The 24,154-nt window shown below is 36.3% G+C and overlaps 1 protein-coding gene across 2 annotated transcripts in view; it reads right to left on the bottom strand.

Moving 5' to 3' along the window:
- TMEM116 (transmembrane protein 116) overlaps positions 1-24,154 on the bottom strand; it is a 71,178-nt gene that overhangs the window by 34,275 nt on the left and 12,749 nt on the right. For both annotated transcript variants that reach the window (XM_046640373.1, XM_046640372.1), the window contains exon 4: positions 18,588-18,719. In XM_046640373.1, the coding sequence (XP_046496329.1) occupies positions 18,588-18,719 (132 nt within the window). The remainder of the gene's footprint in view (positions 1-18,587; positions 18,720-24,154) is intronic.

A 24,154-nucleotide genomic window follows, 5' to 3' on the forward strand; every position in this document is an offset into this window, starting at 1 on the left:
TGGTTCATTGAGAAGATCAATGAAAACAAATTTCTTGCTAGATGACTAGGAAAAAAAGAGAAAATATATAAATTACCACTACCAGAAATGAGAAAGGTGACACCACTAGAGATTCTATTAAAAGGGCAATAAGGCATGCATAAAGAACTTTAGGCCATTAAATTAGGCAATTTAAATGAAATGGACAAAGTCTTTAAATACCCAAATTCTTAAGCCATTTATGATAAAATATATAATGGAAATAGACCTACACCTATTAAAGAAATTGAAATTACAGTTTAAAAACTTTCTTAAAAGAAAACATTAGGGGCCAGCCCCCGTGGCTGAGTGGTTAAGTTCGCGTGCTCTGCTTCAGTGGCCCAGGGTTTCTCTGGTTCGGATCCTGGGCGCGGACATGGCACCACTCATCAAGCCATGCTGAGGTGGTGTCCCACACAGCACAACCAGAAGGACTTACAACTAGAATCTACAACTTTGTACTGAGGGGCTTTGGGGAGAAGAAAAAAAAAAAGAAAGAAAACATTAAGCCCAAATAGCTTCACTGGTAAATTCTACCAAACATTTAAGAAAGAAATAATGCCAATTCTACACAAACTCCAACATACAAACAAAGAGGAGGGAATATCTGCCAATACATTCTATAGGCCAGCATTACCACATTACAAAAACAAAGATATTACAAGAGAAAACTACAGACAAATATATCTGATGAACATAGATGAAAAAATTCTTAACAAACTTTTAGCAAATCAAATCCTACAACATATAAAAAGAATAACACGTCATAACCAAGAGAAAATTATCTCAGGACTACAAAATTGTTTTAACACTTGACTATAAAGCAATGTAGTTCATCATATTAACATAATAAAAAATAAAAACTAGTAATCATTTTAATAGATGTAGAAAAACCACTTGGAAAAAACCCATCCATTCCTGATTTAAAAAAAAAAAAAAAAACTCTCACCAAACTAAGAATAGAGGAGAATTTCCTCAATTGATTAAGTACGTGTATGAAAAATCTACAGTTAACATCACACTTAATGGTGAAAGAATGAATGCTTTCCTTCTAAGATCAAGAACAAGACAGGGATGTCCACTTTCCCCACTTTGATTCAACATTGTACTAGAAGTTTTAGCCAGTACAATTAGATGAGGAAAAAAAAGAAAGAAAAGGCATCCAAATTGGAAAGGAAGAAGTAAAACTGTTTTATTTGCAGACGACACAATCATCCTCATAGAAAAGCCAATAAAATCTACAGAAGAGGTACTAATAAAGGAGTTGGAAAGGTTGCACGATACAAGATCAATATATAAAAATCTATTTTAGAGGCCAGCCCCATGGCTGAGTGGTTAAGTTGGCATGTTCTCCTTCAGCAGCCCGGGGTCTCACCAGTTTGAATCCTGGCTGCAGACATGGCACCGCTCATCAAGCCACACTGAGGCGGCATCCCACATGCCACAACTAGAAGGACCCACAACTAAAACTACACAACTATGTACCAGGGGGCTTTGGCAGAAAAAGGAAAAATAAAATCTTTAAAAAAAAATCTATTTTATTTTTATATACTAACAACACACAATTGGAAATTGAAATTTTAAAAAAATATTTTCAATAACATAAAAACATTAAATACTTAGGGATAAATCTGACAAAACATGTGAAAGACCTATACACTGAAAACTACAAAATATTTCAGAGATACATTAAAGAAGACCTAAGCAAATGGCCAAATATACCCTGTTCATAGTTTGAAAGACTAAATATTGTTAAGACGTCAACTCTCTCCAAATTGATCTGTAGACTCAATGCAATTCCAATTAAAATTTCACCAGATATTTTTGTAGAAACTGACAAGCTAGTTCTAAAATTCATATGAAAAAAGTAAAGAACCTGGAATAGTCAAATCAATTCTGGTAAAAACGATAAAGTTGGAGAGTTAACACTGCCTAATTTCAAAAATCTCTTTATAGCTAAAATAATCAAAGCACCATGGTAGGGACTTCTGGTTTCAGCTCTAACTTGTAAAGAGCCTAGAAGTCATGTATCCCATCCTCACAACAAGAAAAAGCTGAACAAACAGGAAATCAATGATTTTCTCAGATCCATCAGGAGACCTGAGGTCACAAGGCAAACTGTCACCTCAAAATCTGAAGATGAATACAGAGAATCAGAGAATACAGTTGAGATCAGCTTGCTTGCAGCAAAAGCTGCAGGAGCCAGTAATTGGTAAGAACACAAGAGGTAAGTATGATGAGTTGGCTGAGTGTCAACTACCTTGATAATTAAAATCTCCTAGGGGCCCAGTCTTAGAGGGGCCCCAGACTTTTGTGGGTCTTATGTCCAGAAACTCCACCAGGGTCTCACAGTAAAGATCAGAGAAAAAGCCCCTTGTGTTTCAAGCAGAGAGAGGGGATAAGCAAGCACTCTGAAATATGCCCAGTGTGTACTCCATAACAAAGGCCTTTGCTCCAAGGGAAACTACTTTACCTAAGCCTTATCTGACTTTGGGGAAATGCAATTAGGCAACTCTAGCCCCTGTAGCCTTTCTGTCTCATGTAAGGGGATAAAAAACAAAACAAAACTGAGAAATAGTTTTCTATTCTCATATAGAAGCTCATAGCCCAGGAACTTAGGCCCACAAAAAACCTGAAATTTAATTATAAGATTATAGAACACTTCCACTCTCCAACACTTTATCACCACATCAACAGGGTTTCAGTACAATTACAAGTGAGAGAGCTGCAAACCACCAACTCTACTCAAGAAGGAGCTCTTAGGGAAACTCAAAGGCAACAGGGGAAAAACACCAAGAAACTAGAGGACACTGATGCCTCTGGCACTTAGAGCTACATCAAATATTAAATACAGCCCAGCTCTTCCTCATATAAAGATAAAACCTCACATTAAAAACCTAATTAACTCAGTTTCTATTATCTGATACATCATGAGCAGCTTTTAACAAAAAATTATAAGGTATGCTGAAAGGCAGGAAAAAATACAGTCAAAAGAGACAAAGCAAGCACTACAAGCAGACTCAAATATGAATCCCACCTTGAAATTATAAGAGAGAGAATTTAAAACAATGATAATTAATATATTAAGGACTGTAATGGAAAAAATAATCAACAAGCAAGAACAAAAACGGAAACAGTAAAAAAGAATCAAAAGGAAATGCCAGAGATCAAAAATACTGCTACAGAAATGAAGAATGGGCACACTGATTGGATACAGCCAAGAATGGAATCAGTTTCAGCTTAAAGATATAAATAGAAACTTCCCAAACTGAAATGCAAAGCAAAAAGCAAAAAAACCCCAAACAAACAAAAAATAGAACAGAATATCCAACAACTGTGGGATAATTACAAAAGATGTAAAATACATGTAATGGGATTACCAGAAGGAGAAGAAAGAGAGAAAGGACCAGAAGAAGTATTTGAGGTAATAATGACTCAAAATGTTTCAGAATTAATGATAGACACCAAATCACAGATCCAGGAAGCTCACAGAACACCAAGCAGGATAAATCCCAAAAAATCTGCATCTAGGTACATCATATTCAAACTGCAGAAAACCAAAAACAAAGAGAAAATCTAGAAAAAAGCCAGATTAAAAACCACCTTACCTATAAAGGAACAAGGATAAGAATTACATTGTACTTCTTTCAGAAACCATACAAGCAAGAAGAAAGTGGAGTGTAATATTTAAACTGTTGAAAGAGAAAAAAACAACAAACCTAGAATTCTGTATCCAGTGAAATTCTCCTTCAAAAATGAAAGAGAGATGGTTGTACAACATCATGAATGTACTAAATGCCACTAATTGTACACTTTAAAATGGTTAGTTTTATGTTATGTGAATTTTACCTCAATAAAAATAAGTGAAGGAGTAAAAAAGACTTTCTCAGACACAAAAACTGAGGAAATTTGTTGCCAGTAAATCTGCCTTGCAAGAAATGTTAAAGAAGTTCTTCAGAGAGAAGGAAAATTATATAGGTCAGTAAATTCCAACCTACATAAAGAAAGAAAGAGCATCAGAGAAGGAATAAATGCAAGTCAAATAAAATATTTTATTTTTCTTATTGTGAACTGATCCAATAGATGACTTCTTCTTCAAAGTAATAATAGCAAAAATGTATTGGGTGATTATATCATATGGATAAGTGAAATAAATAAGATCAATGTTATTAAGAGACAGGAAAGAGGGGCTGGCCCCGTGGCCGAGTGGTTAAGTTCGTGCGCTCCGCTGCAGGTGGCCCAGTGTTTCGTTGGTTCAAATCCTGGGCGCGGACATGGCACTGCTCATCAAACCACGCTGAGGCAGCGTCCCACATGCCACAACTAGAAGGACCCACAACGAAGAATATACAACTATGTACCAGGGGGCTTTGGGGAGAAAAAGAAAAAATAAAATCTTGAAAAAAACAAAAAGAGACAGGAAAGAGCCATAGGAAATACTCTTTTATAAGATAGCCGCACCACCCATAAAGTGGAATAGTATTATTTGAAAGTGAACTTAGGTTAGCTGTCAATAGATATGTCAAACTCTAGGGCAATAACTAAATATAAATTTTAAGGAAGTATAATTAATAGGCTAAGAGAAGAGAGAAGATGGAATCATATAAAATTCTCAAAACCAGAGAAGGCAAAAGAAAACAAAAAAAAAGAGGGGAAGACAAAGAAAGAAACAAAGAACAGGTGCAACAAATAGAAAACAGTTATGAACATGGTAGATATTAATCCAACTATATCAACAACTGTCTTAAATGTAAATGGCATAAATACAACAACTAAAAGACAGCAACTGCCATGAAGAACCAATGGGTCAAAGAAGAAATGATAAAATAAATAAAAAAATACCTTGAAACAAATGAAAATGGAACTATAACATACCAAAACTTATGGGATGCAGAAGAAGCAGGTCTAAGAGGGAATTTCATAGCAATAAATGTCTACATGAAGAAACAAGAAAAAACTCAAACAACCCAACATTACACCTCAAGAAACTAGAAAAAGAAGAACAAATGAAGCCCAAAGTAAGTAGAAGGAAGGAAATAACAAAGATCAGAGGAGAAAGAAATGAAATAGAGACTAAAAAGACAACAGAAAAGATCAATGAAACTAAGAGCTTGTTCTTCGAAAAGGTAAACAAAGTGACAAACCTTTAGCTAGACTAACGAAGAAAAAAGGAGAGAGGACTCAAATAAATAAAATCATAAATGAAAGAGGAGACTTTAAAACTCATACCAAAGAAATACAAAAGATCATAAGAGACTACTATGAGCAATTATATGCCAACAAATTGGACAAGCTGGAAGAAATGGATAAATCCTTAGAAACATACAAACTACCATGAGTGAATCATGAAGAAATACAAAATCTGAATAGACCAATTGCTGGTAAGAAAATTGAGTCAGTAATCAAAAACTTCCCAACAAACAAAAGTCCAGGACCAGAAAGCTTCACTGGTGAAGTCTACCAAACATTCAAAGAAGAATTAATACCAATCCTTCTCAAACTTCTCCAAAAAATAGAAGAAGGAATGCTTCCAAACTCGTTTTATAAGGCCAACATTACCCTGACTCCAAAATAGGCCAAAGATATCATAAGGAAGTTATAGGACAATATTCTTGATGAACACAGATGCAAAACTTCTCAACAAAATATTAGCAAACCAAATTCAACAACACATTACACGGATCATACATCACAATCAGGTGGGATTTATTACAGGGATGTTCAACATCCACAAATCAATCCATACGATACACCACATTAACAAATGAAGGATAAAAACTATATGATGATCTCAATTGAAGCAGAAAAAGCATTTGACAAAATTCAACATCCATTTATGATTTAAAAACACTCTTGGAGCCGGCCTGGTGGTGCAGTGGTTAAGTTTGCACGTTTCGCTTCAGTGGCCTGGGGTTTGCCAGTTCAGATCCTGGATGCAGACCTATGAACCACTTATCAAGCTATGCTGTGGCAGGCATCTCACATATAAAGTAGAGGAAGATGGGCACGGATGTTAGCTCAGGGCCAGTCTGCCTCAGCAAAAAGAGGAGGATTGGCAGCAGATGTTAGCTGAGGTCTAATCTTCCTCCAAAAAAACAAAATCTCAACAAAATGGGTATAAAGGGAATGTATCTCAACATAATAAAGACTGTATATGACAAGCCCACAGGTAATATCAAATGCAACGGTAAAAAACTGAAAGCTTTTCCTCAGATCAGAAACAAGACAAGGATGCCCACTCTCGCCACTCTTGTTCAACACAGTATAAGTCTTAGCCAGACCAATTAGGCAAGAAAAAGAAATAAAAAGCATCCAAATTAGAAAGGAAGAAGTAAAACAGTCCCTACTTGCACATGACATGACATTATATACAGAAAATCCTAAAGGCTATACCAAAACACTGTTAGAACTTATAAGTGAGTTCAGTAAAGCTACAGGACACAAAAGCAATATATGAAAATCTGTTGCATTTCTATATACTAATAATGAACTATCAGAAAGAGAAATTAAGGGGCCAGCCCTGTGGCTGAGTGGGTAGGTTTGCGTGCTCTGCTTTGGCAGCCTGGGGTTTCGCTGGTTCAGACCCTGGATGCGAACATGGCACTGCTCACCAAGCCATACTGAGGTGGCATCCCACATAGTACAACCAGAAGGACTTACAACTAGAATATACAACTATGTACTGGGGGGCTTTGAGGAGAAGAAGGAAAAAAGAAAGATTGGCAACAGATGTTAGCTCAGGTGCCAATCTTTATTTAAAAAAGAGAGAAATTAAGAAAACAACTGCATCAAAAAGAATAAAATACTAGGGCTGGTCCCATGGCATACTGGTTAACTTCAGTACACTCTGCTTTGGCAGGCCAGGTTCACGGGTTCAGATCCCAAGTGCAGACCTACAACACTGGTCAGCCATGCTGTGGCAGCAACCTACATACAAAGTAGAGGAAGACTGGCACAGATGTTAACTCAGGGCTAATCTTCCTCAAGCAAAAAGGAGGAACATTGGCAACAGATGTCAGCTCAGGGCAAATCTTGCTCAGAAAAAATAAATAAGTAAAAAGAATAAAATACCCAGGAATATATTTAACCAAGAAGGTAAAAGACACATACACTGAAAACTATAAGACATTAATGAAAGAAATTGAAGAAGACACGAATAAATGGAAATATATCCCATGCTCATGGGCTAGAAGAATTAATATTGTTAAAATGTCCATACTACTTAAAGCAATCTACAGATTCAGTGCAATCCCTATCAAAATTCCAAACCACTTTTCACAGAAATAGAATAATCCTAAAATTTGTATGGAACCACAATAAGACTCCAAATAGTGAAAGCAATCTTGAAAAAGAAGAACAAAGCTGGAGGCATCATGCTCCCTGATTTCAAACTATATCACAAAGCTATAGTAATCAAAACATTGGCATTAAACCAGACACATAGACCAACAAAACTGAACAGAGAACCCAGAAATAAACCCATGCATATGTGGACAATTAATTTAAGACAAAGGAGTTAATAATACACAATGGAGAACGGACAGTGTCTTCAATGAATGGTGTTGGGAAAATTGGACGGCCACATGCAAAAGAATGAGACTGGACCAAGATCTTACACCATATATAAAAATTAACTCAAAATGGATTAAAGACTTGAATGTAAGACCTGAAACCATACATCTCCTAGAAGAAAACATAGGCAGCAAGCTCCTTGATATCAGTCTTCGTGATGATTTTTTTTATCTGACACCAAAAGCAAAGACAACAAAAGCAAAAATAAATAAGTGGGACTACATCGAACTAAAAAGCTTTGCACAGCAAAGGAAACCATCAACAACTGAAGGGGCTGGGCTGGTGCCATAGTGGTTAAGTTCACATGCTCTGCTTTCGCGGCTGGGTTCTGTGGGTTCAGATTCCAGGTGCAGACCTACATAATGCTCATCAAGCCATGATGTGGCAGCGACCCACATACAAAGTAGAGGAAGATTGGCACAGATGTTAACTCAGGGACAATCTTCCTCAAGCAAAAACAGGAAGATTGGCAACAGACGTTAACTCAGGAACAATCTTCCTCACCAAAAAAAAAATTGAAAAGGCAACTTACTGAATGGGAGAAAATATCTGCAAAGCATATATCTGATAAGGGGTTAATATCTAAAATATAAAGAACTCATACAACTCAATAGCAAAAAAAAAGAGCTGAATAGACATTTTTCCAAAGAACATGTAAGATGGCCAACATGTACATGAAAAGATGCTCAACATCACTGATCATCAGGAAAAAGCAAAGCAAAACCACAATGAGATATCACCTCACACTGGATAGAACGAGTAGTATCAAAAAGACAAGAAATAACAAGTCTTAGCAAGGATGTGCAAAAAACAGAATCCTTGCGCACTGTTGGTGGGAACATATATTGATGCAACCACTATGAAACAGTATGGAGGTTCCTCAAAAAATTAAAAATAGAACTACCTGATGATCCAGCAATTCTACTTCTGGGTATTTAGCCAAAGGAAACAAAAACACTAACTCGAAAAGATATATGTACCCCCTTGTTCATTGCAGCATTATTTACAATAGCCAAGTTAAAAAAACAACCTGAGTGTCCATCGATAGATGAATGGATAAAGAAGATGTGGCATATGTATTTATTGTTGTTAGTACTGTCAAGTCAATTCTGACTCTTAGCAATTCTGTGTACAGCAGAGTGGAACCCTGCCCATTCTTTTTTCACTATCCTCTCAACCTCTGGCGCCGTACCAGACAATGCTACACTGCTATTCATAGGGTTTTCAAGGCCGATATTTTTGGAAATGGCTGCCAAGGTCCTTCTTCCTCGCCTTTCTTACTCTGGAAGCTCCATTGAAACCTGTCCACCATGTTAGGTAACACTGCTGGTAATTAAAATACTGGATGCTTTCAGCATCCCAGCAACTGAGCAGATACTACAATATGACAACTGAGAGACAGGTGGTGTTGTTTTCTCACTGGGAAACACACTGAGGCCATACAGTGAAAGCCCAAAATCTTAAACACCAGACCACCAGGGTTGGCTGGTATATATATACAAAGGAATATTATTTGGCCATAAAAAAGAATGAAATCTTGCCATTTGCAGCAACATGGATGGAACTTGAAGCCATTATGCTAAGACAGAGAAAGACAAATATTGTATGATCTCACTTATATGTGGAATTTTTTTTAAAAACACCAAGTTCATAGATACAGAGAACAAATTGGTGGTTGCCAGAGGTGAGAGTCAGGGATCAGCAAAACAGGTGACTGAGGCCAAAAGGCACAAACTTTCAGTTATAAAATAAGCAAGTCATGGGGATGTAAAGTACAACATGGTGACTATAGTTAATAATACTATATTGTATATTTGAAAGTTGCTAAGAGAGTAAATCTTAAAAGTTCTCTATAAGTCTTCTTTGGAAAAATGTCTGTTCAAGTCCTCTGCTCATTTTTTACTAAGATTGTTTTCTTGACATTAACTTTATATGGTGACAGATGGTAACTAGACTTATGTGGTGATCATTTCATATTGTACATAAATATTGAATCACTACAATGTACACCTGAAACTAACAGGATATTGTATGTCAATTATACTTCAATAAAAGAATCTTAAAAGTTCTCATCATAAGAACAAAAAATTGCAACTATGTATGCTGATGGATGGTAAACTGCGGTGATCATTTTACAATGCATACAAATATTGAATCATGTTGTACACCTGAAACTCCACATAGTGTTATATACCAATTACACCTCAATAAAAATTTTTTTAAAAGACAGTAACTGTCAGAGTGGATAAAAAACAAGATATGTCGCCTACAAAAAACTCATTTTAAATATAAAGTCACAGATGAATTAAAAGTAAAGGGATGGAGAAAGACATACCATGCTAACAATAATACAATCAACTAATCTTTGACAAAGGAGTAAAGGTAATTTGGGGGAGAAAGGAAAGTATTTTCAACAAATGGTGCTGGAACTATTGGACATCCCTATGAAAAAATATGAAGAAAAAGACCTTATACCTTTCATAAAAAATAACTCAAAATGAATCATAGACCTAAATGTAAAATACAAAATTATAAAACAACTAGAAGATAACACAGGAGAAAAAACAGGTGACTTTGGGTTTAGTGATGAGTTTTTAGATACAACAATAAAAGTATGATCCATGAAAGACAAAATGGATGTTGGACTTTATTAGAAAACAAGTATTCAAACAAATACATGTATACAAATATTCACAGCAGCACTATTCACATCAGCCAAAAGGTGGAAACAAGTCACATGTCCATCAATGGGTGAATAGATAAACAAATTGTGATATATACATATGATGGAATGTTATTCAGCCATAAAAAAGGAATGAAGTACTGATACATGCTATAACATGGATGAATCTTGAAAACATTATGCAAGTGAAGGAAGCCAGACACAAAAGGTCACATATCGTATGATTCCATTTATATGAAACATCCAGAAGAAGAAAGACAGAATGCAGACTGGTGGTTTCCAGGGCCTGGTGGAAGAGTGGGGTAGATGGAGGAATAACTGCTTAATGGGTATGGAGCTTCCTTTTGGGGTAATGAAAGTGTTGTGGAACCACATAGAGCTGATGTTTGCACAACACTGTGAATGTACTAAATGCCACTAAATTGTTCACTTGAAAATGGATAATTATGGGTTATGTGAATTTAACCTTATTTAAAAAAATTAAAAATATCTGTTCTGCAAAAGACACTGTAAAAAGAATGAAAAGACAAGCCACAGATGGGGAGAAAATATTTCTTAAAACATATATGATTGATTAATTATATCCACAACATACAAACGACTCTTAAAATTTAACATTAAGAAAACAAAAGATCTGAATGATACCTCACCAAAAAAGATATATAGATAGCAAATGAGCATATAAAAAGATGCTCAATATCGTAAGTCATTATGGAATTGCAATTAAAACAATGAGATACCACTATACACCTATTAGAATGGAATAAAATCCAAAACACTGACACCAAGTGCTAGTGAGGATATGGGGCAACAGTGACTGTCATTTATTGCTGGTGGGAGTGCAAAATGATATAGATATTTTGGAAGACAGTTTGGTAGATTTTTATAAAGCTAAACATAGGCTTACCATATAAGCCAGCAATCATGCTCCTAGTTATTTACCCACTTGAGTTGAAAACTTACGGCCACACAAAAACCTGCACATGAATGTTTACAGCAGCTTTATTTGTAACTGCCAAAACCTGGAAGCAATCAAGATGTCTTTCAACAAGTGAATGGATAAAAAAAATTGTGGTAAATCCATACAATGAATAAAGAGAAATGAGCAAGCAAGCCACAATAAGACTGGGAGGAACCTTAAATACATATTAGTAAGTGAAAGAAGCTAGTCTGAAAAGACTATATACTGTATGATTCCAACTACATGATATTCTGTAAAGGGTAAAACTATAGAAAGAGTGAAAAGATCAATGGTTGCCAGAGGGAGGGTGAGGAGAATAATGATAAATTGGTGAATATGAATTTTTAGTACAGTGAAACTGTTCTGGATGATACTGTAATGGTGGATATATGACATTATGTATTTGTCAAAATCCATAGAACTGTACAACACAAAGACTGACCCTTAATGTAAACCACCGACTTTAGTTAATAATAATGTACCAATATTGGTTCATTAATTGCAACAAATTACCACACTATGGCAAGACGTTAATAATAGGGGAAACTGGGTTTATGGCAACTGTCTGTACTATTTGCTCAATTTTTCTGATAGATCTAAAACTTTTCTAAAAACGAATTCTATAAAATAAAGCACAGTTTTAACATAAAGGTAAAAAATAGATCAATGGAACATAATAAAGAGTCCAGAAATAAATCAACACATAAATAGACAATTGTTTTTTGACAATAGCACAAAGCAATGCATTGGAGAAAGGATAGTCTTTTCAACAAATGGTGCTGGAACAATTATATACGTAAATGCTAAAAAATGAACTTGAACCCATTTGTATATGACATCATACACAAATACTAAGTCAAATTGGATCAAGATGCAAATGTAAACCCTAAAACTATAAAACTTCTAAAAGAAAACAGGAGAAAATCCGTGATTGGGGGTTGAGTATAGACTCCTCAAATATAAAATGAAAACACAATAAAAAACTAAATTGATAAACTGAACTTTACCAAAATGAAAACCTCTGATCTTCAAAAGAGGCTGTTAAGAAAATGAAAAGACATACCAGAGTCTAGGAGAAAATCTTTGTTCTGATAAAGGACTTGTATCCAGAGTACATGAAGAATTCTCAAAATTCAACAATAAGAAAACCCAGTTTTAAAATGAGCAAAAGATATGAACAAGCAACTCACCAAAGAATATCAATGGAAAATAAGCTGTCAATAATTTAGCTAAGCTACTCCATGGTATTGCTGCCTCAGAATCAATCCCTCTCTCTCTCTCCCCATCTCTCTCAGAGAAAAGGTCATATGAGGGTACAAAGAGAAGGTGGCTGTCTACAAGTCAGGAAGAAAGGCTCACCTTGATCCTGGACTTCTGCCTTCCAAAACTTCTAGAAAATAAATTTCTGTAGTTTAAGTCACCCAGTCTGTGGTATTTTGTTATGGCAGCCCATGCAGACTAATTACAGGTACATAAAAGAATACGATTTTGCAAAAAATGAGCAATTTCTTAAAACGTTAAACATATAACTACCATATACATTCATTCTACACTTAGCTATTTTCTCAAGAGAAAAGGCAATACGTGTACATACAAAGACTTGTACAAAAATGTACATAGCAGCTTTATTTGTTATAGCCAAAAACTTGAAATGACCCAAATGTCCATCAAAAAATGAATGGATAGGGGCCAGCCCCAAGGCCGAGCAGTTAAAGTTCTGTGCGTTCCACTTTGACGGCCCAGGGCTCACAGGTTCAGATCCCAGGTGCGGACCTACTCCACTCGTCAGCCATGCTGTGGAAGCACCCCACATCCAAAGTAGAAAAGATTGGCACAGATGTTAGCTCAGGGCTTATCTTCCTCAAGTAAAAAAAGAGGAGGATTGGCAATAGATGTTAGCTCAGGTCAAATCTTCCTCACAAAAAAAAGAGAAATGAATGGATAAGCAAATTGTAGTAAATCCATACAATGGAAGACTACTCAGTAATAAAAAGTGATGAGCTACCGGGGCCGGCCTCGCGGCCAAGTGGTTTAAGTTCACACACTAGGCTTCGGCGGGCCAGGGTTTCACGGGTTTGGATCCTAGGAGTGGACATGGCACCACTCATCAAGCCTTGCTGGGGCAACATCCCACGTGACACACCAGAGGGACCTGCAACTAAAATATACAACTGTGTACTAGGGGACTTTGGGGAGAAGAAGAAGAAAGAAAGAAAAAATTGGCAACAGATGTTAACTCAGGTGCCAATCTAAAACAAAAAGAAAGAAAAGTAAACAGCTACTGATATATGCAACAGCATGGATGGATCCCAAAACACTGACAAAATCCAGATTAGAAAGAGTACATACTGTACAATTCCAATTATATAACTCTCTAGAAAGTGCAAACCAATCTATGGTGACTGAAAGCCAAGCACTGGTTGCTTGCAGGTGGGGTGCAAGGAGATGCAGGAGAAAAGAATTACAAAGGAACTGAAAGCAGAGCGTCAAACAGGTATTTGTATACCCATGTTAATAGCAGCATTATTCACAATAGCCAAAAGATGGAAGTAACCCAAGTGTCCATCGATGGATGAATGGATAAATAAAATGTGGTATATCCATGCAATGGAATATTATTCAGCTTTACAAAGGAATGAAATTCTGACACATGCTAAAACATGGATGAACTTTGAAGACATTAAGCTAAATGAAACAGGCTAGACATAAAAGGACAAATATTGTATGATTCCACTGATATGAGGTACCTAGAGTAGTCCAATTCATTGAGTGAGAAAGTAGAATGGTGGTTACCAGGGGCTAGGAAGTGAGAGAAATGGAGAATTATTGTTTATTAGATACCGAGTTTCAGTTTGGAATGACGCAAATTTCTGGAGATGGATGGTGGTGATAGTTGCACAACCATATGAATATACTTAATGTTACTGAACTGTACACTTAAAAATGGTTAAGATGGTATATTTTATGTTACGTATACTTTACCACAATTAGAAAAAAAACAAAACAAACTAACTAAATAAGGTAGTGCAGGGGCCAGCCCTGTGGCCGAGTGGTTAAGTTCACGTGCTCTGCTTGGTGGCCCAGGGTTTCGCCGGTTCAGACCCTGGCCGCGGACATGGCACCACTCATCAAGCCATGCTGAGGCGGCACCCCACATGCCACAACTAGAAGGACCCACAACTAAAAATATGCAACTATGTACCAGGGGGCTTGGGGAAAAAAAGGAAAAACAAAATCTTTAAAAAATATAAAAATAAAAAATAAATAAGGTAGTGTGTTTAAGCCCTCTACAGCCCATCCCTCCCACTGATTACAAACAAAAATTCTGGGAAAAATAGAAAAATCAACAACTTGAGGACTCTCAAAAGTAAACAAAAGCAGAAGGATTGTGGAAGGGAGTCAGACATGGAGAAATGAACCACACAGAAGTGAGTTTCCCAAACATTTTTTTCTCTTTCTCTCTCACAGCTTTGCCTCAGGTGTATACCCCTATCATGACGCTGCCCAATGAAGGCACCTAAAACTCGAATAGAAATTCATCTATTAGGCCATAGAAACCAGAGAAGGGTCCTCTTCAGGTAGAAAAGTGGGGGGAGGGGAATCCCAGAAGTGACAGAGCCAGAAAAGAGGATGTCCTAATTTTGTGCATGATTCCCTAGAAGTCTCAGCCTAGCCACTGGACCATGCATGCATATGACAGTCCCAAACCAGCATAGCCAAGATTTAGAGAACTAGACTAAGAGTTGAACAAATGTCTAAAGATGATGAGACAAAATTCACATTGTAAATGTAAGCAGGGTGATTGCCTGTTAAACAAAAACATTAGGATTCTCCAGAGAATTATAAAAGGACCCAAAGTCTATGCAGCATAGTATTCACAATGTCAAGATGAAAACCTAAATTACTTGACATACAAAGAACAGAAAAATGTCACCCAATCTTATGGGAGAAAACAATCAACAAACACCAACCTAGAAATTAGCCAGGGGCTGGTCCCGTGGCGGAGTGTTAAGTTCACTTGCTCTGCTTTAGCGGCCTGGGGTCTTGCCTGTTCAGATCCTGGGCGCGGACTTGGCACCACTCATCAGGCCATGCTGAGGTGGTGTCCCACATAGCACAACCAGAGGCACTCACAACTAGAATGTACAACTGGGTACTGGGGGGCTTTGGGGAGAAGAATAAAAAAAAAAAAGATTGGCAACAGTTGTTAGCTCAGGCACCAATCTTCAAAAAGAAGAAAAGAAATTAGCCAGATATTGGAAATAGCCAACAAATATTTTAAAAAGCAACTATCATAATTCATACGCTCTATGATGCAAAGGAAAATACACTTGAAATGATTTTGGGAGGGTGATGGAAATAGGAATGTTTGTTATCTTGATTGTGGTGATGATTTCATGGGGGCATACATATGTAAAAAATGATCAAATTTTACACTTTAAATAAATGTAGTTTATTATATGTACAGCTCAATAAAGTAAAAAAATAAATAAACATTAATCACATCCGTGCCAAGCACAACAAATGTTACTGATGAGAATTTTACAGAGTAGGAGACTGAAGTTCAGAAAGATTAAGTACTTGCCTAAGGTTATAAAGTTAATCAGACTCTAATGCAGATTCTTTTATTTCCAAGACTATAACATTATTTCCTTATCTGAGAAAACAATACAGCCTTAACTCTACTTAATTTAAGAAGTTATAGCAGGATTGAGTAAAGTATGTCTTTAAGATATTTAAATTCATATGAGATAGTCAACACATTAGTACGTGGATTTCACACCACCAATTACATATTATTTTCTTACTAAATTGAAAGAAATTTCCCCTCTAGTAACAAATCCCAAAGGAAACATCTAGCAGTGAGTACAGACTGTATTTTAACCTCTCCTTTTTTCACATTGCAAGTCTCAGAAATATAGAAGAAACTTGATATACTGATGGTACTGTATGGGTTAATCCATTGAGAAAATCTATGAAAGATATATAACCCACATCTGATCATCTGCAGTATTTCCAAAAGCCAATGTTTATTATATTCCTATAATTTAAAAAAATGCAGTAATCTCAAAAGATATTGTAGAAGAATATTTTATTACATGGAAATATGGTCACAATATGTTGCACAATAAAAGCAGCTTATAAAAAGTATTAATGTATTATTTTATTTGTTTTAAAATGCATATACCTACAGAGAAAAAGACTGCAAAGATATATAATATACATAAAATATTAAAGAGTGAATATATCTGCATGATTTTAATTATTTATCTTTTTGTTTCTCTGAATTTTCCAAATTTTCTGTAATAAACAAGTAGTGTTTTGTTTTTTGGGTTTTCTAACAAAAAAAAAGGTAAGGTAAACATCTTTGTTCATAAAAATGTTTACATTTGTTAGTTACTTTCTTGTTTTTGGGTTGTTTTTGGGGGGGGTTTATTTGAGTTCATAATAGTTTACATCATTGTGAAATTTCAGTTGTACATTATTTTTTGTCTGTTACCACACAGGTGCTCCCCTTCACCCCCTGTGCCCACCCTCCACCCCACTACCCCTCATAACCATTGAACTGTTTTCTTTGTCCATGTGCTTTTTTATATGCCACATAAGAGTGAAATCATCTGGTGTTTATATTTCTAGTCTGGCTTATTTCGCTAAGCCTAATTCCCTCCAGGTCTTTCCATGTTGTTGCAAATGGAATGAATTTGTCTTTTTTTCTAGCTGAGGAGTATTCCATTGTATATATACAACACTTCTTTATCCAATCATTGGTCGATGGGCACTCAGATAGTTTCCATGTCTTGGCTATTGTGAATAGTGCTGCGATGAACATAGGGGTAGGGGTACATATGTTACTTTGGATTGTTGATTTCAAGTTGTTTGAGTAGATACCCAATAGTGGGATAACTGAGTCATATGGTAGTTCTATTGTTAGTGTCTTGAGGCATCTCCATACTGTTTTCCATAGTGGCTGCACCAGTTTGCATTCCGACCAGCAGTGTATGAGGGTTCCCTTCTCTCCACACCCTCTCCAACATTTATTATTTTTAGTCTTAGTGATTGTAGCCATTTTAACAGGCATTAGGTGGTAACTTAGTGTAGTTTTGATTTGCATTTCCCTGATGATTAGTGATGTTGAACATCTTTTCGTGTGTTTATTGGCCATCTGTATATCTTCTTTGGAAAAATGTCTGTTCATATCTCCTGCCCATTTTTTGATTGAGCTGTTTTTTTGTTGTTCAGTTGTGTGAGTTCCTTATATATTATGGAGATTAACCCCTTATGGGATATATGATTTGCAAAAATTTTCTCCCAATTGGTGGGTTGTCTTTTGGTTTTGATCCTAGTTTCTTCCACCTTGCAGAAGCTCATTAGTCTGATGAACTCCCACTTGTTTATTTTTTCTTTTGTTTCCCTTGTCTGAGAAGACATGGTATTCGAAAAGATCCTTTGAAGTTCGATGTCAAAGAGTGTACTACCTATATTATCTTCCAGGAGTTTTATGGTTTCAGGACTTATCTTCCAGCCTTTGATCCATTTTGAGTTTATTTTTGTGTATGGTGTGAGATAATGGTCTACTTTCATTCTTTTGCATGTGGCTGTCCAGTTTTCCCAAAACCATTTATTGAAGAGACTGTCTTTTCTCTATTGTATGTTCTTGGCACCTTTGTCGAAGATTAGCTGTCCGTAATATGTGTGGTTTTATTTCAGGGCTTTCAGTTCTGTTCCATTGATCTGTGTGTCTGTTTTTGTACCAGTATCATGCTGTTTTCAGGGTTCTTTTTTAAAGCCAGCCCTGGTGGTCTGGTGGGTAAGATTCAGTGCTCTCACCACTATGGCCCAGGGTTCGTTTCCTGGTCAGGGAACCACACCACCCATCTGTCAGCTGTCATACTGTGGTGGCTGCGTGTTGCTGTGATGCTGAAAGCTATGCCACCGGTATTTCAAATACCAGCAGGGTCACCCATGGTAGACCTGTCTCAGCAGAGTTTCTAGACTAAGAAAGACTAGGAGGAATGACCTTGTCACCCAAATTTTTCCAAAAAAAATTGGCCACGAAAACCCTATGAATAGAAGCAGAGCATTGTTTGACATAGAGTCAAAGATGAGAAGATGGGGCAAAAAAAGTGGGCGGGGTTCAGCTCTGCTGTACACAAGGTCGCTAGGAGTTGGAATCAACTTGATGGCACTAACAAGTGTTTTTTAATACGGAAAAGCAATAAAAAGTTATTGTTTCAAAGTGTAACAACAAACAAAAGGGTCCTACTTCCCAAGATGGATTATCTTTGCTTTCTATTTAGATCTGAGTGTGCCTGCCTTCCTTACGAGGTATAGTCACAGTCTAATAGCACTCACCTGTCCAACTGCTTGCAGGTTATAGCAGACAATGTCCTTATTGACTACGGAAGTTCCATAGAGAAGTGCCTCAATGAGCCAGCATATCCCCAGGAGGAGGTCAGAGAAGCTCAGATAAAAGAGTGGCCTTATCTGTCAAAGCAACAAAAGCCTCATTTCATAAATGACTAAAGCCAGGAGAACGTAACAATCAATAATCTTTATGCTTTACCTTTCTAGTAGAAAACTGGGCATCATTTTTCTGGGGTCTCTGCTACTGGTTGACTGTGTGGAATGTAAAGGAATACTCCAGGTAGGAAGGAATCTGTAATCACAACTATCCCAACTGTCCTAGAATCAGAGTACTCATGGATGGATTCGCATTGGAGCGTCTCCCTCATAGAGACATTCTTTCCGCAGTTATAGAGTCAAAGGAAAGAATAGACAGATGAGAAATTTTGTGATGGGTACAAACACAAATGAAAAATTGAAAGTGCTCTAGTTGCACAGCCAATATATTCTAAAAATAGGAAATGAGATCATCTGTTAAGTGTTCAGGAATACGGTTGATGACTTACAGAAAATGAAAACAGTTTTAAAAACCTTAATATAGTTTAATTTGCATTTTTCTTTATTGAGGTATAAATGACAAAACTGTAAGATATTTAAAGTGTACAATGTGATGATTTGGTATATATATATACATTGTGAAGAGATGTCCCCCGAGTGTTAATTAACACATCCATCACCTCACATATTTACTTTTTTTTTTTTTTTTGGTGAGAACATTTAAGCTCTACTCTCTTAGCAAATTTCAATTATACAATACAGTGTTATCGATTATAGTCACCATGTTATACATTAGATCCTCAGACCTCATTCATCTTATAACAGATTTCCATATCGATGAAAAGTCAGAGTGGGGAAAAATATCAGTATGAATTGTATATACTGTCTTTCAATTTCTGACCACATTGGTGAAGTCTGTCTTTCTCACTTTCTGTCTTTCTCCTTTTGGCCTCCCCATTCCTACTTTTCTAAAAACAGTTTTGGTCCTTCTATAGAGAAAACTATAAGATGTTTATTGAGAGACACCAAAGAAGATCTACAGTGAAGAACTATATCACGCTCGTGGATTGTAAGACACAATATTATGAAAATATCAGTTCTCCCTAAATTGATACATAGATTAAATGCAGTATCAGTTATATCTCAACACATTTTCTTGCGGAATCTGACAATTTCACAATTTGACAAGTTGACTCTAATACACAAATAGAAATACAAAACCTCAAGATAACTAAGACATTCTTGAAGAAAAAGGAGAAGGAGGACTCGCCCTACACATATCAAAACCTAATACATAGCTAGAGTACAGTTACTGTAGTACTAGCACAGAGATGGACAAATACTAATGGCACAGAATAGAGAGTCGAAAAAAACCTAAGCATATAAACAGACTTTTGAAATATGACACAGGTGGCTTTTTAGATCAATGGAGAAAGGATAATCTTTTCAAAATATGATGCATTAACAACTGGGTATCTATATGGATAAAAATAAAATTGGACCCCTACTTTCTACCTCACACATTCAAAAATCAGTTCCAACTGGTTTAAAGATCTAAATGTGAAAGGCAAGAACTTTAAAGACTTTTTCTAAATGATACAGGAGAATGTCTTCAACTTCTGGCTAGGGAAAGTTTTCCTAAACAAAACACAAAAAACTCTAAAAGAAATAACTGAAAAATGTGACCACATTAAAATGAAAAATTATTGTGTCCATAAACCAAGTGAAACAACATGCCACAAAATGGGAGAGATATTTGCTACACATATAACTGACAAAGAACCAGTATCCAAATAGATTAAAAACAAAAACAAGAGCCGGCCCTGATTGCCTAGTGGTTATGTTTGGCATGCTCTGCTTTGGTGGCCTGGGTTTGGTTCCCGGGTGTGGACCTACACCACTTGCCTATCAGTAGCTGTGCTCTGGTGGCAGCTCACATATAAGAACTAGGAGGACTTGCAACTAGAATATACAACTACGTACTAGGGCTTTGGGAAGGAAAAAAAAAAGAGAGGAAGATTGGCAACTGATGTTAGCTCAGGGTGAATCTTTCCCAGCAAAAAAAAAAACCTCTAACAAAGAAATAAGAAAACACAACAGAAAAATGGGGGCAAAAGATTTGAACAGGTACTTAAGAGGAAATCCAAACAGCCATAAATATATGAAAATATGCCTGGCCTCATTAGTAATCAAGGAAATGAAAATTAAAACCACAATGAGAAAAAAATAATACATCCATGGCAAAAATTTTTTAAATCTGACAATATCAAGTATTAACGGGAACATGAAACAATGGGACCTTTCATACACTGCTGGCACAACCATTTGGAAAAAGTTTGGCATTATCTGGGAGATATGCACATTCATATATGCACGCATATAACAATTCTGTTATTAAGCAAATACACTAGAGAAATTTTTGCACGTGTGCACCAGAAGACATGTACAAGATTATGTATAGCACAGATAAGTTGTGGTACATTCATAATATAGAATGCTAAACATCAATGAAAATGAAATAAACCAGAGCTATACACAACAACATGGACAAATCTTACAAATAACATTGAGGGAAAAAAGCAAATCACAAAACAACACACATAGTATTATTCCACTTATGTCAGGTTCAAAAACAAGCAAAACTAAATTGTTTAGAGATACACACATTACTGTTAAACTGTACATAAAAGCAAAGAAATGATTATCACAAAAATCTGGACAGTGGTTACCTATAGAGGGGGGAAAGTTGTGACTGGGAAGGAGCACACTAAGTATATTTTGGGGTATGGGTAATTTCTATTTCTTGTCCCTGGGGCTTGTTTATGATTATTCTGTAAACAGTACATACATGTTTTTTGCATTCTAATCTATGTCTGATATATCTCACAATAAAAAATAAATTTAAAAAATTTTAAGTTATCATCAGATACTACCTAATACAAGAAGTAATCTCACTTGTATAAAGAGAATTTTTCTTATACTTTTCTTCTAAATGAGAGGCAAGTTAAGATGCTAATACTTTGCTAATAGGGGTAAATCATCAAGTTGCCTTGGCTAACAAAAACAAGTGAAATAATAACATTTTAAACTATATTTAATAAATATCAGATATTATTACCATTATTTTAACAATATATAGCCTTTGCTCTGGCAGGCCTACTAAAATTCCAACCAGATGGCACATTCACAGATTATACTGGCCTATGACCTACTACAAGTTTATAATTGTTAATGGGTAAGAAATTAAAACTGAATACAAAATAAACTCTGGAGGAGAAAGGTAGCCAAGAGGCTTTTGTGAGCAAGCCTTATATACAGGGAGCTGTTGGCCATTAAAACATACCTAAAATCTTAGGAGGGAAATGGAGGATAAAAAGAGGTTTATATACTTTCACTCGTGGTTGGAAAAACAGGAGTTCTAACAAAAGGAGATAAAATGAATCAATTAGACGACAAAAAGTAACTGAGTACCTATTATTGAAATCAAGAAAGATTTTCCCCTTCTTATGTTTAACAACATATTATGCTGAAAGTAATACAAAGAAATGTATGATGCAGCCCATGCTTTAAGGAAAATACAATCAGCACAGTGTTTGGTAACAAGGAAGAAGTGAAAAAGCATAAGACATGGTCTTAAATATGAAAGCAAAAACTCTTTAAAGAAAACCCCATATATATACACTTGCACTTGTCTAATTTAAATCAAGCGCAGAATAAGCAGGGTGGGGTGGGGGGTGCATTGTGTGAAAAGCTCTCCTCAGGGAAGTTCTGGGTCCAGGTCTGTCCTGGTGAGGTGAAAGACCTAAAATAACCTGTATTAACATTCTTCTAAAACCCTGCTTCCCAATATTTCTATGCAAGTGAAATCAAATTACAAAGAACATCAAAAGTAACCTTTATAGGGAAATGAAGCCACACAAGTACAGTGAAGTATATCTGCCTTGAGGTTTTTTAACACTGGCTAGCCTGAGCCACTTTCTTCTCTCTTTAGGTTGCCTCTCGGAGTCACTGTCTGATCAGCAAAGGTTTCCCATGGACTTCTCTAATTTACTACAATTATTTTTAATCTAATAGACTATTTCTATGTTTTTTAGATTATGCCTTCCATGTGTTTTTGCTGTTAAAAATGTTCTTTGATAAAGAAATAAAGGAAAGCAGCAGAGAAAAGCTGACATTTTCAACCTGGAAAAATCGGAATTTTTTTCTAGGCAAAAAATAGAATGTGAGGGAACCACTGAACTTGTGATTGCTAAGGTCCTTTAGGCTCTGGTTACATGAAAGGTATGAGAACTGAAGCCAGAGAAATCAAAGGTCACAACCTAAGCCAAACTAGACCCCACATCCTTATAAAGTTCTAAACCACTGTCATGCCAGAGGTCACCTTAGAGCAGTGGTTCTCAACCAGAAGGGATCCCCCCCTCCACCCCGCCAGGAAATATCTGCAATATTTCAAGACATTTTTGGTTGTCACAACTGTTTGTGCGGCAGGGGGCGAGGGCAGTGGTGTTACAAGCATCTGGTGGGTAAAGTCTGCTAAACATCCTAATATGCAGGACAGCCACCCACAACAAATAATCATCTAGTCCAAAAGGTCAATAGTACCGAGACTGAGAATCTTTGCTTAGCTCTCTCCACCATGCAACGCATCCCTTATTAACTTAATCACATCTGACTCAAATTTCAGCAAAGGAAACAAACATCAGGGAAATCTGAATCACCAGAAGATGTGTGGCCTAAGAAACTTCGGCAGGCAGTGAAAACACAGTGTCAAGACTTCTACTTTCTAGTTTCACTTTCATAGTCACATTATACCTCTGAAATTCAAAATTCTCTTCTCATTAGGCAGTATATTTCAGTGGTTTAAAAAGTGTATGTAGGGAGAGGCTTTGGAACAAGACAACTCCTGCACTCAAATTCTAGCTCTAACACTTACCAACTACAAGACCTTAGGAAAGTCCCTCAACCTTACTCGAATTCCATTTCCTCATCTATAATATCAGACTAATAATATCTGCCTCACAGAGTTGCTTTAAGGATTAAATGAAAAATGTAGTTAAAACGTTGAGCACATGTGTCTCAAATATAATAAATACTAAAAATTATGTATAATTTGAAGGGGGATTGTAGCTAAGAGTTGGATTTAAAAAATCCCTGCTCTGCTACTCATTGTGTAACTTGAACAAGTTATTTCAAGACTTTGAGCCTCAATTTCCTCATCTGTGAAATGGGGCTAACACCATCCTTCTCATAGGAGAGTGATGAGGACCCGTAACATAAAGTATGTAAAGCACTCAGCATAGTTGGAACATGGTAAGTGTTCAACATACAGAGCTATTTTTATTATTAAAGCAGGACCAATAAAACCCCATGACATTTACCACATATAAAAGCCTTCCTATACATGTCCTGAACTACGTTTGCCTAATTTTGTGCCTGGTTAGAGAAACAGTTGTTACATTTCTCTTAAAGTCTTTACTGAGCTAGCAAATATATCACTCTTCCTGGTCCTCTCTGAATCA

This window comes from Equus quagga, chromosome 15 (assembly GCF_021613505.1).
Source record: "Equus quagga isolate Etosha38 chromosome 15, UCLA_HA_Equagga_1.0, whole genome shotgun sequence".
Lineage (NCBI taxonomy): Eukaryota > Metazoa > Chordata > Mammalia > Perissodactyla > Equidae > Equus > Equus quagga.